The 17,021-nt window shown below is 34.0% G+C and overlaps 2 protein-coding genes and 4 pseudogenes across 2 annotated transcripts; 3 read left to right on the forward strand and 3 right to left on the reverse strand.

The window, feature by feature from the left end:
* Positions 1-15: 15 nt before the first annotated feature.
* Positions 16-896, forward strand: LOC109133310 (E3 ubiquitin-protein ligase RSL1 pseudogene; annotated as a pseudogene).
* A 724-nt stretch (positions 897-1,620) lies between these two features.
* LOC109133311 (E3 ubiquitin-protein ligase RSL1 pseudogene) lies at positions 1,621-2,522 on the forward strand (annotated as a pseudogene).
* Positions 2,523-2,718: 196 nt separating this feature from the next.
* On the reverse strand, positions 2,719-4,570 carry LOC104698882 (E3 ubiquitin-protein ligase RSL1 pseudogene; annotated as a pseudogene).
* Positions 4,571-7,063: 2,493 nt separating this feature from the next.
* LOC104790799 (E3 ubiquitin-protein ligase RSL1-like) lies at positions 7,064-8,611 on the reverse strand. Its single transcript, XM_010516584.2, has 3 exons — positions 8,197-8,611; positions 7,456-8,108; positions 7,064-7,344 (listed from the first exon to the last, which is right to left on the reverse strand). The coding sequence occupies exons 1-3, from the start codon at positions 8,554-8,556 to the stop codon at positions 7,218-7,220; spliced, it is 1,140 nt and encodes a 379-aa protein (XP_010514886.2). The 5' UTR covers positions 8,557-8,611; the 3' UTR covers positions 7,064-7,217.
* A 1,802-nt stretch (positions 8,612-10,413) lies between these two features.
* LOC147942552 (uncharacterized) lies at positions 10,414-10,899 on the forward strand. Its single transcript, XM_087456111.1, has 2 exons — positions 10,414-10,560; positions 10,660-10,899. The coding sequence occupies exons 1-2, from the start codon at positions 10,414-10,416 to the stop codon at positions 10,897-10,899; spliced, it is 387 nt and encodes a 128-aa protein (XP_087312237.1).
* A 3,909-nt stretch (positions 10,900-14,808) lies between these two features.
* Positions 14,809-16,493, reverse strand: LOC104698883 (uncharacterized; annotated as a pseudogene).
* Positions 16,494-17,021: the final 528 nt, after the last annotated feature.

Below are 17,021 nucleotides of genomic sequence, written 5' to 3' on the forward strand. Positions count from 1 at the left end.
TCTTTGTGAATAATTATGAAACGTATAAGCCAACAAATTGCGTCGAGCTTTCAGAGTTTGTTGGCTAGACATAATATCATAGATACTTTTATGCAAGGCATGTCTAGTCACAAGATGACTTGCAGTATCTGTTTAGATGATAATTTAGACATTAGTCAGATGTTTTGTGTTAATAAATGTCGTCATCAGTTCTGTTCCAACTGTGTGAAACGACATATAGAGTTGAGGCTATTCGAGGGAAGTGTGATTAGATGTCCTCATTACCGCTGCAAGTCCAAGCTGACTTTTGGAAGCTGTGTTGATATTTTGACACCTGAACTAAGGAAGACGTGGAACAAAAGGATCAAAGAGGACAAGATCCCTATAACAGATAGAATTTATTGCCCAAACCCGACGTGCGCAGCTTTAATGTCAATAAAAAAGCTCTCTAAACCTATTAAACAAGCTGGAGTCAGGAGATACTTCTCTACATTTACAACAGAAGCTAGATTTAGAAGACACTGCTTCGAATGCTTTCACCTCCTTTGCATCAACTGTAGAGTTCCGTGGCATAGTGACTTGTCGTGCAATGATTACATGAAACTGGATCCAAATTCTACAGCAGGTGATAGAAAGCTCAAAGCTTTAGCAAATCAAAGGTTGTGGCGTCAATGTGGAAAGTGCAACCAAATGATCGAACTTTCAGAAGGCTGCATCAAAGTAATTTGCAGGTACCATATCTGTTACAAAAAACATTTTACTTTTGAACTTTTTTATATGATTGATAATATCTGATTTATCATTCCATTTTTCATTGTAGATGTGGACATAGGTTTTGTTACAAATGTGGAGCCAAGGCTGGAGATTGCGATCATCATTTTTACAACATCTTTCCTACAAGGCCATCACAGCAGTAGCTTACCATCGATCTTTGCGCATGGCTTACTTTTCGTTTTGGTACTTATATTTATTAGATTTTTTTTTTTTTGCTTCATAAAATAGTATGATCAGTTGTTTTAATATGATATGATTAAATTAGGAGCAAACTTAAATATATTCCGATTACCTTTGATTTTCTATTTTGATGCCCTTAAAGAATGAAATATTGTTTTAAAGTATTTTCTGCCCTTACAAAGAAAAGATGCATGGAATATGTTTTCAGTTTTGAAAGGGAATCAAAATTCGATTTCTTCTAATCAAGTTGTTAGAATTTTTTAATTAATTTCGAAAATATACATATAATAGTATCATTTAACATTTATAACTAAATATTGTCTAAAGGATTAATATCAAATAAGTTTGTTTTAATTAAGAATATATTTCCCTCATGTACGTACCCAATTCTAGTTTTATTATATATTCAATTGATTGATTTTCTAACTTTTTAAATATTCACTTTCATTCTCGATAACTTTTCATTATTATACTCTAACTTTTGCAATTATAATGTTACACTGGTTAAAAAAGAGAGTATGATATCAATCACCAATCCTTTTTGGTTTTTGCTTACGTTGTTCCTTCTTACGGTGTTATTATTTTTATTTATTGTCTTTTGCGTTACTTGTTCGATCCCTATTTAAATTTATAAATTTCATCGAACTTCCTTCACAATTGATTCTGATCGGTGAATTGTGAATAAATATGCAACGTATAAGTCAACAATTTGCATCCAGCTTTCATATTTTGGTACCCCGAAATAGTATCAGACATGCTTATAAACAAGCAAAGGAAGCTATATTTACTAAATCCAGCAGGCTTGTGAAGAATCCTCCTCGCAAAACGACTTGCGGTATATGTTTAGATGATAATATTGACCCTAATCAGATGTTTTGTGTTGATAAATGTTGTCATCAATTCTGTTCCAAGTGTGTGAAACGACATATAGAGGTGAGGCTACTCGAGGGAGGTGTGATTAGATGTCCTCATCACTGTTGCAAGTCCAAGCTGACTTTTGGAAACTGTGCTGATCTTTTGACACCTAATCTAAGAAAGATGTGGCAACAAAAGATCAAAGAAGACACGATTCCTATTGCAGATATAATTTATTGCCCAAACCCGAGCTACTCGGCATTAATGTCGATTAAAGAAGCTGGAGTTTGGAGATACTTTCTCTAAATTTACAAAAGAAGCTAGATTTAGAAGACAATGCTTCGAATGCGGTCAACTCCTTTGCATTAAATGTAAAGTTCCGTGGCATAGTGACTTGTCGTATTACAAGAAATTGGGCCCACATCCTACTGCTGATGATATAAAGCTTAAAGTTTTAGGAATTCGGAACATGTGGCGTCAATTTGGAAAGTGCAAACAGATGATCGAACTTTCAGAAGGATGCATCAAAGTAACTTGCAGGTACCATCTCAACTAATAACATTCGAATTGCTATATATGTTTTTATCTGATTTTTTCTTTTCTTATAATAATGTTTTAATCAAATTATTTTTTTTCGTTGTAGATGTGGACATAAGTTTTGCTACCAATGTGGAGCCAAGGCTGGAAGTTGCCATCATGGTGCTCGCCATGTCTATCTTCCAACGCCGCCATAACATCCGCTTGCGCCTTCACCAGAGTGCCTTACCATCATGTGCATGACTTAGTTTTTGTTTTGGTTTTATTATATTCATTTTGCTTCAAAAAATAGTATGACCGGTTTTGTGGGTTGTTGATAAGGATAAAGTTTGATGCAAACATAATTACAAGTTCGATTGTATGTTTTTTTTCCCAACATTTATAATTAACTTATTACCCTTTCTCAATTTTATGAAGTTCATCAGCTTTACGGCCACTAGACAACCCAAGCCGTCTGACCTGATATATATTGACAATGTTAAGCGGTGAAAATTTAGACTTGCAAGTTTACAGAATGAAGAATAATTCTTACATATTTATAAAACAGATTAAGATGAATTAATAATATAAATTATATACATACTTTATAGAATTTAATGACTATATAATTAATTTATTATTGTTTTAATCAAAAGCATTATCGTGTTTTTAAAACGGACTAAAACATTCTACAAATTGCAGTTGATTTTTTTTAGATTCATAAGTAATTTATTTTTTAAAGGTAAAGTTGAATTATTTGACGTAAGATATGTTAAGTCGTTATTTTACCTTTTTAGATTGATTCGCGAACAAAAAAGTACATACAGTAGTATGAGGTATGTCATTCCTACTACATTATTCCAAATTTTTGAATTTTACATAAAGATAAAAAGTAAATAATATCTTTAAAAATTAGAGCACTAAATTAATTCACCTTTTGATAAATTATATATATATATATATGTATGATTTTATTAAGTATTTGACCTTTAAGTAACAAAAGTTACTTATGTCTAACTCATGAGTGTTAATTAGTGGATTGTAATGGGACACATACATACTTTTTCAGGCTTCCAAAATATGCATATTTTAGTCTTATGCATACGGTTAAAAAATAATGTCTTAAATAAAAAAAAAAAAAAAAAAGTGATGGAAGGTGTTTCAAAACAACTATTAATTTAGGTGTGAATCCAAAACACATAGACTAAAAAAACCATACCAATCTCATGTAAATAGTCTATGTAGAAGCCACGGGGAAAATAATAGAAACCAAAACCACAATCGTAGCACCTAGCTATCTAGGTCCCAGGACTATAGGAATTGCTAACAAAAATAAAAAAAGAGAAAAAAGGACTTGATGAGAAACCAACACATCTGTCAGCAATTGGCTACGATGAGAGCAACCTCCAGACTTCCATTGAGATCCACATTTGTAGCAAAACCTATAGCCACACCTAAACACATAACCATGAACATAAGTACATAACATTACATCACAGAGCCAAAAACATAATCAAATGGTCCAAAGAGGATTTGACACATAATAATAAGTAATAACTATAGAATGTGATTAGAGATGATACCTGCAAGTTACAACGGTGCGTTCTTGCGATAGTTTGTTCATATGTTGGCAACATCTACATTGACGCCACACTGTTGTACTAGGCTTTCGACCCAACGACCTTTTTTTGTACTCATCGCACGACAAGTTACTATGCCACAGAACTTTGCAGTTAATGCAAAACGGTTTACGGCATTCATAGCAACTTCTCCTAACTCCATCTTCACTAGATTCAGTGAGCTCGGTCTTGGACATCAAAGCCCAGCATGTTGGATTTGGGCAATGGAATCTGTCACATACAGGAACTGATTCCTCTTTAAACCTTTGTTCCCACAGCACTTTGAGTTTAGGTGTCAAAAGATGAGCACAGCTTTTAAGATCCAGGCTTGATGTGCAGCCAATATGAGGACATCTTGGTACACCTCCCTGGTTTAGCCTCAGTTCTATATGTTGTTTCATGTACTCCACACAGAACTTATGAAGGCACGAATCAACGCAAAACATCTTCTCAGCTCCAGCAGCACGGGGCGTAGTGGGTACTCTCACGTCAGAAACTATTGTTTCCATTGCGAGATCACACACAAATTTAGTTTGACTATCAGTCACAAGAAGAGGGATGCTCGTTACAAATCCTTGTCTGATACGTTGCACATCTTCCATCAACGAGACGATTTTCTCATTCTTAGGCGCGGATCTCCCCATGGCCTAATCATATTCAAAGGGCAAATCATCAATTAGGGTATTGAAACAAACAAATACACATCATTATGAGAACCTTAACAGCCAAGAAAACTTACAAATTCGAAAAGCTCAGGATCATCAAAGCAGATTGAGATATGATTGATCCCCAAACTTAGGGCTTTGGTTAGTCCTAGCTTCAAGGCCATAATGTCAGCCTCCCAAATTGAAAGGAGGGTCTCATCAAGTGGCCCCTTCAACTGAAACAAGAGATTATCACGATCGTCTTCTCTGCAAATTGCAACCCCAAATCCGGTCCGAAACTCCGTATCTCTCTGCCACTTTCTCAAACCCTTGAAGTAAAGGGTGTACTAGTCAAAACTTAAATCCCCCGGTGAGGGTTTTGGGGCATCTTCTCGTTCTTTCTTCATGTATTTGTTCTGCATATACTTTCAGTTTTTTTTTCCTTGAGGCGTAAGGTTTAATGACTCGTAGTATATATAGAGAGCAGAGGCGGCTCCAACTAAACGCATAAGGATATTTAGCTTTTTTTTTTTTGTTTTTGGTAGGAAAGGATATTTAGCTTTTAGGAATACATGTTTACCTTACGCCTAAGAAAACATCTAAGAAAGAGGAAAATAAACGAAAATTTTAATATGAATTAAGGATAATTATTGGAAACAGAAAATGAAACTTGTCGGGCAAGTGATGCTTCTGATTTCTCAAGTTGCATAAAAGTTCTTTACAACGCTTGATCTCAATCCACTGCAGATTTTTTAACCAATTGGGCACAATAGAATAAAGCCCAATTCTATTTTGTTTGAGTTATTTAGGTTAGTCAATTCTATTTGTGATTAAAAAAACAAAAACAATTTTATAAAATTTAGCTGCTATAGATTCTATTTTGATAAGAATTGGTTAAGTACTAAAAATTGGTCTTCTAAAAAATGGGTAAGTTGAATGTCTAAACCCCGTTTAAGTGTTAGTCGCTTAGACAAACCCCGTTTAATAATAACTAGGAAAACATCCAGGCTATCTGTTTATGTGATTACTAAGTGTTAAAAAAAATCAACTTTTATTATTAGGTCATCATGGTATGGATGTGATTATAAGTATAACATATTAAAATATTATTTCAGATGTTTTTAGCTATTTAATTATATTTAAATTTTGTATAAATCATTTATTAATATGCAGAAAACTTCTACCATATTTAAAATTTTAATATGTTTTTCTTAAAATTTAAACTTTTAGCATCATATTTTATAATGAAAAATACTCTAAAATAGCACTAAAACAAGTTTTATGGACAACTATAACACAAATTCAATATATTTCCAAAAATAACATTATTTAACACATTAAATTATTTAAAATTAATTTTTAGAATTTTGTTTTTCAGGTTTGGATTCTCATTTTCACATTTAGGGTATAGTTTTGAGGGATATGGTTTAGTATTTTGAATTTAGAATTTAATTTTAAAAGATTAATTAATGTTATTTTTGGAATTTTAGAAATGTTGTACTAATTTTGGATAAAAACTTATTTTGGTGCTATTTTTTAAAATCTCCCTTAAATAATCGATGATGGGCTTATCAAATAGAGAGATTCTCAAAAATAGCACTAAAATAAGTTTTTTTTCTAAATTTTGCACAATATCTCTAAAATTCCAAATTTATAATTATATATCAAAATTAATCTTTCAAAATAAAATTCTAAATGCAAAATAATAAATCCTACCCCCTCAAAACTACACCTTAAATTAATTTTAAATATTTTAATTTGTTAAATAGTGTTAGTTTTAGAAATTTATGGAATGTATATTATTATTGTCCATAAAACTTGTTTTAATGCTATTTTAGAATATTTTCTATCAGATTACACTAATAATGTAATTTACTATCAAACCCAGAATGTTACCTAAATTGTAAAACAAAGAACGGCGATGTGAACGTCGCTTCTTCTTCCGATCATCGACCCATCTTCTTCTGATGTCGTTTCTTCTTCCAATAAAAATTAATTCGTCTGGTTGGTTTCTTCTTCACAAGTGATTCTACATGTTCTTCTTCCTAGAAACTATGCTTCTTCTTACTTCTTTACTTGGCTTTACGAGCTTTAACTATCTTCGTTTGAGTTTGGAATTAGTTTGGGATTTTTACCCGTACCAGAATCAATGCTAAAACATACCCAGATACTGTCCCTAGTTTTTGATTGATTCGTTTCCCATTTATACTAAATTTATTTATCGATTTTCATCTTACTTTTTTTTTTGTTTTATAGAGAGATATTTAGTGGATATCTAACCAATGGAGCCTCAAAATTAAGTGAGTATCTCAAATTAATTTGAAACTAAACATAGTATTATTTTTATCATCACATACATAGTGGGTATGAGACTACTGCTTTTTAGAGGAGCTACATGAGATAAAGACTCATTGAGTTTCTAAAATATTATATTTTCTGACTTTGATTATTTTATTAAAATTTTAAATTAAAAAATTACACAAGTGACAAATAATATGCTAAAAGTGAGAAGAGAAACGCATCTTCATCTCTCTCATGCATTTTTATTATATTTGATTATTTTTTCTTTTTGGTGAGAACTTGAGATGGTCTTAGGCCCTAGCTACGTGCCAAGATTATGATCATCTACATGGCGTGTGCTTAAAATTTGCTAAACATAAAAAAGAATAAAAAAGAAGACTAAAGCAACCACCACCTTCATCAGAAATTGGTGATGATGAAAGCAACCTCCAAACTTCCATTGAGATCCACATTTGTAACAAAACCTATAGCCACACCTACACACATCAACCATGAAACATTACATTAGTTGAAAACATTACCAAATCTCCAAAGAGAATTTGAATCATAATAATGTGATTATAAATGATATATATATATATATATACCTGCAAGTTACAGTGATGCGTCGGTCGAATAGTTTGTTCATGTGCTGGCAACTTCTACATTGACGCCACAATGTTGTACTAGGCTTTCCACCAGACCTCTTGTACTCCGCGCACGACAAGTTACTATGCCACATGACTTTGCAGTTAATGCAAAAGGGTTTCCGACATTTATAGCAGCTTCTCCTAACTCCATCTTCACTAGATTCAAGGAGCTCGGTCTTGGACATCAAACCCCAGCACCTTGGATTAGGGCAATGGAATCTGTCACATACAGGGATTGAGTCCTCATTGACCCTTTGTTCCCACATCTCTTTTAGTTTAGGTGTCAAAAGATGGGCACAACTTCGAAGAGTCAGGTTTGATTTGCAGCCAGGATGAGGACACCTAGGTAGACCTCCCTTGTTTAGCATCAGTTCTATTTGTTCTTTCATGTACTCCACACCGAACCGATGAGAGCAAGCGACGGAAAACATATTACCAGCTTTACCAAAAAGAGGCTTGGGTAGTGTTTCCATTGCGAGATCAAAGACAAACTTAGTCCGAGTTCTAGTCACAAGAACAGGGATGCTCGTTGTAAATTTTTGTCTGATGCTTTGCACATCATCCATCAACAAGGCGATTTTCTCACTCGTAGGAGCCAATCTCCCCATGACCTAATTTATTAAAGGGAAAAAAAGATCAATAAATATATTGAGAAACAAAATATACATCATGTAAACCCTAAAAGCAAACAAAACTTACCAATTCGAAAATATCATGCTCATCGCAGTAAAATGAGATATGATTGATCCCCAAACTTAGGGCTTTGTTTAGTCCTAGCTTCAATGCCATAAACTCAACCTCCCAAATTGAAACATCTGAGTCATCAAGTAGCCCGTTCATCTGAAACAAGATATTATCATCGTCTTCTCTGTTAATTGCAACCCCAAATCCAGCCAATGTTAAACCCGTTGCTGTCTGCCACTGCCAGTTTCTCAAACCCTTGAAGTAAAGGATGTACGAGTCAGAACTTAGATCTCCCGCTGAGGGTTTTCCAATGGTGGGTTTTGGGGCATCTTCTCGTACAAGATCTCCTTCTTTCTTCATGTTTTTCTTGTGCATACTTTCAGATATATATATTTTTTTTCCTTTGAGGGTTAAGGTTTCAGATTTATATATAGAGCAGAGGCGGCTCCAACTAAACGCAGAAGAAAATTAGCTTTTAAGAATAGGTCATATATAAAACCTAATCTTATTCAAACAAAGGAAAAATTCTTCACCAAAATTTTTAAAAATTAAAATAAGCTAAATTTGGGATATTGTTGAAAACAGAAAAGCAAACATGTCGGGCAACTGGGCAAGTAATGCTTCTCAATTCTCAAGCTGCATCCAAGATTTTCGTGTTTACGTTATTTGGGTTAGTTCGATAAACCTTTGTTAAGTTGGCGAATGTTTTGTTAATTTTTTTTTATGGTGAATTCTTCTAATTTCCAACTATATATATATATATTAAATATTATTCGTTTTACCTTATTACTATACATGATTGTAAACATTTATTTGTTGTTTGAGATATATTAAGTACATTTTTTTTCTATTTTTTTTTTGTTTAGATAATTTTTTTTTATGTAGTTTCTATCTACCTTATCATACATTATCTCTTCGCGCAATTTTTAACCTGAATATTCATCGGAGTAATGGTGGTTTAACCACCGTGGTTATGAATCCAACATTGATTCTTGGTTAAATATTGGTCTTGTTTTTAAGGCATCTACAAGCCATTCCAATGTGTTTCCACCATATCTCATAAGGAATTCACTACAAGAAACATATTGTATTCTAATCGTGAAGTTTGGCCACTATAGTACATTAGTACTCCAATTTCGTACTTTCGGTCCAACACATTGTTTTTTGAAATACATAGCCAGTTGAAATTCTAGCTAGCAACGTTTATCGCATACTTTGACAGTATAAGTTTTTGTCAAAAAACCACTACACTAATTGACTCCATCCTCTAACACTTAGAGAAAATCAAGGTTAGGGAGTCCATCAGGCCAAAGATATCAAGATAGACGGAAAGTGATGTCTCGGGAAGACGAAGGGGGCAAAAGGCATGAAAAGATGATAAGACAGCCGGATATGAATTTCTAATATAGTAAAAGAGAAGTACAAATTTTTTTCGGATCAGGTCATAACTAAAATTAACCCGAAATTTACTATCTCGGATCCGGGTTGAAATATATCCGAAATCTCTGCTTGGGTGATCCAAATAACACCTCCAAATTTTGATTCCTCGAACCAAAACCGAGTATCATTCCTCACAACAAATCCGGTAAAGATTGAACCTACAATTTAGGCAACATATAAATTTATTATAAGAGATATGGCAGTGAATCATAAATTCAAAAAATATAAGATTCCCATATCTCTTAATTTTCTCTTAAGATCTCAAATTCATACCAAATACATATGATTACCAGAATTATCTCTTCTACATACTCCTAAGATCTCATAATTTCTCACAACAAATCTGATAAAGATTAATCCAACAATTTAGGCAACCTTAACATTAGTTATACGAGATATGGCATATTAATCATAAATTCAAAATTTAATCCTACAATTTAGGCAACATTAACATTAGTTATACGAGATATGACATATTAATCATAAATTCAAAATTTATATGATTCTCGGATCTCATTTTACCACTATAGGCCGGAATATCTCTTCTACATACTTCTAAGATCTCACAATTTTACCTGACATATATGCTTACCTGATTTGTAATCCCCTAATTGATATCTAACCACTGTATCGAATACTCATTTGACTAAAATTACGAAAATTTGATTACCGAATTAATTGCTAAATCAATTATGATAAAATTTAGGTTTACCTATAAATACTGATTACTCTAACACATCAACATCATACCTTCCAACAAAGCTTTCATCTCTTCTCACTTTATCTTCCGAAATGGCTGCCAACTTAAGAAAAATTGATATTGCATCCATCAAGCCTTTCAAGACTGTTTGGAAGATCCAGGTCAAAATCATCCATAGCTGGCAGCAGTATACCAGCTACTCTGGTGAGACCCTCGAAATGGTCCTCGCTGATGTATCTGTAAGCTTACCAACACTACACATAAACTTCATACCTTGATGTTTAGAATATTTTGCAAAAATTAGACACTTACTATGAATAAGTTTTTTTTCTGTTTAGGGTACTTTGATCAATGCGACTGTCAAGAAAAACCAGCTACATAAGTTCCAGCGTATGATCGTCCCTGGTCAATGGAGAACCATTGAGAATTTTTCATTGACTAAGGCTACTGGAAGATTTAGGGTCACAAAGCATGTTTACCAAATGTCTTTGTTGAACACTTCCAGAATTGTGCCATGTTTCTCATTGTTTGATGCCATCTACCTGGACTTGGTTGATTTCCAGACTATTCTCAACTAGCCAACTTTGAATGAGAACATTTGGATTGGTTAGTATTCTCAGAAAATTCTACTATATATATATATGATTATTTATTAGATATGAAATATAAATTTGGGTTTTAAACTCAAGTAAATGTTTTCCATTACAGATGTGATTGGCCAAGTTGTAAACGTTGGTGAAATGAAAACCCATGAAGTGGACAACAAGTTCAAGAAGAAGCTTGCGTTTGAACTCAGGGACACTAGGTATTATACTACCGAAACTAACAACTACAATTTTTTACTGGCTAAGTTTTAAAATCCGATTTAAAAAACGATTGTCAATATTCAGGGATGAACGTTTAGCATGTACACTATGGGGTAAGTTTTCTGAAAACATGTTAGCCGCATGTGAAAACAATCGTCTCAAGACATTGATATGTTTGCTGCGTTTTGCTAAAGTGAATTCTTTCAAAGGTAAACACGATTTATTCTCTTGAATATATAGATTATAAAACCTATATATCCGTTTTTAGACTAACAACTGTGTGTATTCATAAGGTCAAAGATCTGTCTCCAATGCTTTCGAGATGTCTTTACTTCTCATTGATCCAGCGCTCCCTCCAAATTCTTACTTTATCATTCTAACTATACAATTAATAAACCATAAATTGGTTTCCTACATTTATTGGGCCTTTCTATAATACTACTATTTTTTCTTACAATAAAACGCAACTATAAGCATTCAAAACACAATTAAGTTAAATAATTTTGGTAATGTTTTCTCCACCATGTTAATGGTTGAACAATAAATTAATACACTTAAATGTGAATTACCTACATAAATAACATATATGCAATATGTTATGAACAATTTGTTTTCGTTTTGTAACTCATATTCAATTGTGCATGACCTGCACATTTGTTATCAACGACTAGGTGTACCGTTGCTACAATACGGACATAATAGTTTTCTTTTACCAGTTAGAACCAGTATGATGTTTTGCAATCCGTCCATAAAAACTAAACACAATCCGTGTTTGTTAAAAAATTAAGTAATTTACTTATATTTTCAAAGTACTCTATATATCTTTTGCAGTTTTCTTAGAGAAGTTAAATTAAATTATAATACTGTATTTCACTTTGATTTTAGCTAGATTATTCCACATATATAACCTAGACGTATATCTTTTGGAACGGGAAACACATCTTGCCGCGTCTCTGATACTAGGATTTTTGTGTGTCTATCTTAGCAGGTCTCAATTAACCTTATGCAGTTGTAGTACAGAAGGTGTCAATCCAAATGGGAATCTTTACTATCACTCAAGATGCAATCAAGCAGTCACAAGTTAAGCCATATTCGAAATGAGTTTTTGTCTAACAACCTAGAGTGAACGAGATGCAAGAACAAAACAAGTTTACAGAACAAGAGCTAAAATGCAATAACTTAAGAGAGCAAAAACAAGCTAAATGAGCAGAGACAAATGAGCAAGCTATTAGAACAGAAATAAAGAACAAGCTTAAGGATGCAGAAACAATCAGATAAGATAGAAGTTCTAAGGATGGGAGTAATTGATGTCGGTAGAGTATCCTAGTTTACAGAGTGTTTAACATGCCACAAGCAAACTATCCCTAAACAATGAACATCACAACTTAGCTAATCCAATCTCTTGACAGAAGCTACTCAAACTCAACCACTTCCAAACCTAGCTTTCGCTAGAGAAACATGATCAAGCATGGCATGAAAATCAAGTTCATTCACGTCAACAAACATCCTAGACAACTAATCTCTTAGGCTAGGAACGTAAGTCTCTGGCACTAGTTGGTCAAACATTTCATCGAACACCTTTTGGATGCGGAAATGTCTAAAACCCAGTTCCAATTGATCAGAGAGAAACTAGTATTTCTAACTCTAGTCCAGAAGGGAATCATACAATCAAAGCTTAAATACTCTACATCCTAAGATCCTCCACCTAATCTATCCCATCCTCAAGAACTACCACACTACTCAGATCCGAAAATCATAGTCAAAGATATAAACTCAGAAAACATTAATTCAAGCATCCTAAGATAGATAAAAATGAGATGAACAAGTTTTAAGAAGAAATCCAATCAAAATACTGAACAAATTCAAAGATATCGGGATACAAAGTGTCAAGCGTTTTTGGTGGCTAGGGTAAACCTTAGGGGAAAGAACAAAAACGAGATAAAAGATATATGTTCGAGTGAAAACTTAACAAAACGTATTTATAGTAAAACATGGAAATCTCTAAAACATAAAACGACAATATAGAACGTCGGTTCGGGAATCCTTCTTGGATGCGTCTTCGGGACAAAACCAGGACGTCGGTTTAAGAGCATCGATCGAGTCGCATCGTCAGAGTGTCGATCGATTCGCGACGTGAGAGTGTCGATCGAGTCGCGGCTTGAGAATGTCGTCTGGGAACTGCTGATCGAGTCGCATCTTGAGGGTGCTCAGGAGCCATCCTGGGACGTCTTGGTCGAGTCGCGTCTAACATCCGATCGAGTGGGAGCTCCCCTTTGCGAGCGGGTCGAGTCGGACTTCTGAACGTACGTGCATTCACTAAAACGGAGATAACTCATGAACCACAACTCCGATTGGTTTGAAATAAAGTGCATTGGAAAGATGACTCAATTCTATACAACTTTGATGAAGACGTCAAAAGCTTAATCCCAAAGTAAAATCTTCACTCGACTCGATCAAAGACGTGGAAGCTTGTGTCACTGGGTAGTGTAGATCGAGTCGCTTAACTGCTCTCCTGATCCTTGTTTGCATTTGATGGTTTGGACACCTCCTAAAACACCTGAAACAACTCCAAAATGCAAGATGCGTGCAAGACCAATGCAAAGACTACCTAGATATGCATGTTATGCAAAAGAGACTAAAAACAATACAAAGCAATGAGTTAAGAGAACAAAATGAATGACAAATGCATCATCAAAAGGTGTAAAATTTATACATATCAGTCTCTTATCCGATAATATACTTGCACACCAGCTTCTTTGACGACGAGGAAAAACTGATTATACTGCAACCATTATACGATTCTTTTGGGAGATGGAAAATAATCGGGTTGATGATATGCCCAATCCTTCTGACGTTGTAGCTAACGTGATCGCCACATGCAATCGCCTTGGATTTCGTGGGGAAGATGCAACCATGATTGCAGTTGGCAACACATGGAAATTAGGTGAAGATATTGTCCATTCCACGCAGATATATTACTCTTTGGGTAAGGTATTAAAGTTTGAACATGTCACTAAAGATAACTAATATCTAGTTTCTTAAATCAACTTATATTCATTTTGCTCTACAGATATAGTTTTTGGATATTGATTATAATTATTTTTTCATTTGATTGGATACTTTTTTTTAGTCTCTCGTACACAATTAATCAGACACCGCCGATAAAGTGATGCTCATAAAAATCGTGAATTGGATAATCACTCATCTAGATGAGCACAACAAATGGGCTGTGCTGGGTATCTCCTATCTGGGTGATGAGTTAACGAACTATTTTTTTTCATTATCATTAGGTTTTCATAGTTTTGATTCTGTTCCGGATGTAATTGAGCCACTGTTCAGGGATGATCTTCTTAAGCACTCAAGCTCTCGAATAGTCTGTGTGTTGTTTTTTGCCATTTTGATAAATTGCGGGTGGCCTTGATCGCCTGGTCTTTTACCAAAAAGAAAAACTACTATAAGTATATAATGTTTTTATATAGAAAAAAAACAATTGAACTTTTTTTTTGTTAATTGTTTTTTCCTTTTTTTCTTTTTTTTTTCATTTGGAATTGTGTGACATATGCATGAAGGAAATTAGAAAATTTAGCAACCTACACAATTTAATCTACCTAACCGATTCTTTTAGTCTACACAAATTAAACAAGAACAAAATGATAATTAAAATGATAACAGAAACTAAAATCATACAAGAACAAATAACTGTATGCATCTTTGCTCGATGAGAGCAACCGCCTTGCTTCCATTCGGCTCCACATGTGTAGCAAAAGGTATAGCCACACCTATACATCAACAATAAACAGTACTTAGGAAAAATCATAAATCAAATTCTAAAATAATAGAATATAATATAATATAATAATAGATATAATGTGTCTTTAAATGATAATACCTGCATGTTACTTTGATGCATCCTTCTGAAAGTTCGGTCATGTGTTGACACTTTCCACATTGACGCCACATTTTGTCATCTGCCAAAGCTGTGAGCTTCCCATCATTTTATGTAGGATATGGGCAATCTCTTGTAGTCCTAGCATGACAAGTTATTATGCCATGGAACTTTGCAGTTGATGCATAAGGGTTCACCGCATCTGATTCAACAGCTCCTAACTTCAGCTTCTCCAATTCATGTAGAGAGCTCGATTTTCGACAATAAAGCGGAGCATCTTGGGTTAGGGCAATAAACTCTGTCCCATACAAGAGTTGAGTCCTCCTTGTAATTTTTTTGCCACATGTCTCTTAGTTTAGGTGTCAAAAGATGGCCACAGCTCTCAAGAGTCAGGTACGATTTTCAGCCATAATCATGACATCTCGGCACACTTCCCTCAAGTAGCCTCACCTCTATATAACGTTTCACGCAGTTATAACAAAATAAATGATGATATTTACTAACATAATACCTCTCCTCAGCTTGTAAATCAGATAGGGCAAGTCCAGTGCTTATCAATGTTGACGTGGCGAGGAGGGTCCACAGATTTGCCTATCTCCGAAACTATTTTCTCCTTTGCTAGTTCATAAACATATCTGATTTTGTTTCCGGTTACAAAAATCGTAAAGCTCGACAAAATCGTTTTCGGATTCGTTGCACATCATTATTTAGTAGGGCAATGTTGTTCTCCTCTGTCACGAATCTTCCATTAAATGAAATCTATTCAATAGGAACAAGATAATTTTAGTAGTGCATATTGAAAAAAAAAAAAAAAAAAAAAAACAAAGAACAATAGTTCCAAAAAACTGATGCTTCAATACATGGACAACTAAAACATGCAAACTCCTATAAAGAGCCAAGAAAAACACTTACTGATTCGTAAACAGGATAATAATCAAAATAAATGGAGATGTGATCGATCCCCAAACTCGCAGCTTCCCATAGTCCTCGTTTTAATGCCATTAGCTCAGCCTCCAAAACAGTAATGTTCGAGCCATGAATTGGTCCATTCAGCTGAAACAAGAGATCACCTCTATGTCCGCAAATTGCAACCCCAAATCCAGCCAATGAGTCCTCGCCAACCAAGCCTTTGAAGTAAAGGGTGCACAACTGAGTAGTACTAGAGCTCGAGCCAGTAAATCTCTTGAGCTTATTTTTCTCTGGCGATGTAAAGAGAGATACAAGAAGTCTTAACTAATCAAGGGATTATTAAGCAAGATTTATATGTATAGGAACAAATATAAGAAATATCAACTAGTCGTGGAGATTGTTGAGCAAGACTTATATGCCTAGAATTCTAGGTTTCTCTAAAGAGAAAAGCAAGAGTTCAAAGACTTATTGAAAAGAAGAGTTCTCCGACAATATTATTAGAAATCAAAAGCTGTCGTACAAAATAAAGCTCAATGCTTAAATAGAAGAGAAGGGTAAAACCACTAGCCATTCAATACTTTTATACACCTAAAGAGAATCTTAAAGAAAAGGAACAAATGGAACAGAAAAAAGAACAAATATTAAAATTCGTTTTTATATTTTAAAATTAATAATGGTTACCAGTAGGAGCCTCAGTTTTTTTTTTCCTTTTTTCACAATTTTCTCATTGAGAATGGCGTGACATTTCATAATTCGGAATAAATTTTGTGGATTTTTTTTTTTTTTGATTTTTTGTTTTGGTCAATTAACCTTTTGAGGATTCTGCAAGACTCTTGGATTTCACAAGTGCCTTGACAACTTGGGCAAATGATGATGCTACGAACTATGAGGCGTCCAGATTTTTTGGACAAACTTATGTTAAGTACGGACATGTTAGTATGATGAAAAGTAAGAATAAAGAGAGACTTTCTCAATCTTTGTTTGCTCTAATCTCCACATTGTTAAACAGAACAAGAGCAAGGGCCACGTTCTATCGCTTTCATTTCTACCAATCATATACTCTAAAGTCTCAGAATCTAAATTATCTCTATAAGCTTCG

This window comes from Camelina sativa, chromosome 6 (assembly GCF_030686135.1).
Source record: "Camelina sativa cultivar CO46 ecotype springtype chromosome 6, ASM3068613v1".
Lineage (NCBI taxonomy): Eukaryota > Viridiplantae > Streptophyta > Magnoliopsida > Brassicales > Brassicaceae > Camelina > Camelina sativa.

What these genes read in the sequence shown, in the direction of transcription:
- LOC104790799 (XM_010516584.2), bottom strand. Translation starts at nt 8,556, where the DNA reads ATGCACAAGAAAAACATGAAGAAAGAAGGAGATCTTGTACGAGAAGAT. An exon ending in AGCATGATATTTTCGAATTG is followed by an intron (nt 8,109 to 8,196) that starts GTAAGTTTTGTT and finishes TTAATAAATTAG; the next exon opens with GTCATGGGGAGATTGGCTCC. An exon ending in CGCATCACTGTAACTTGCAG is followed by an intron (nt 7,345 to 7,455) that starts GTATATATATAT and finishes TGATGTGTGTAG; the next exon opens with GTGTGGCTATAGGTTTTGTT.
- LOC147942552 (XM_087456111.1), top strand. Translation starts at nt 10,414, where the DNA reads ATGGCTGCCAACTTAAGAAAAATTGATATTGCATCCATCAAGCCTTTC. An exon ending in TGGTCCTCGCTGATGTATCT is followed by an intron (nt 10,561 to 10,659) that starts GTAAGCTTACCA and finishes TTTTCTGTTTAG; the next exon opens with GGTACTTTGATCAATGCGAC.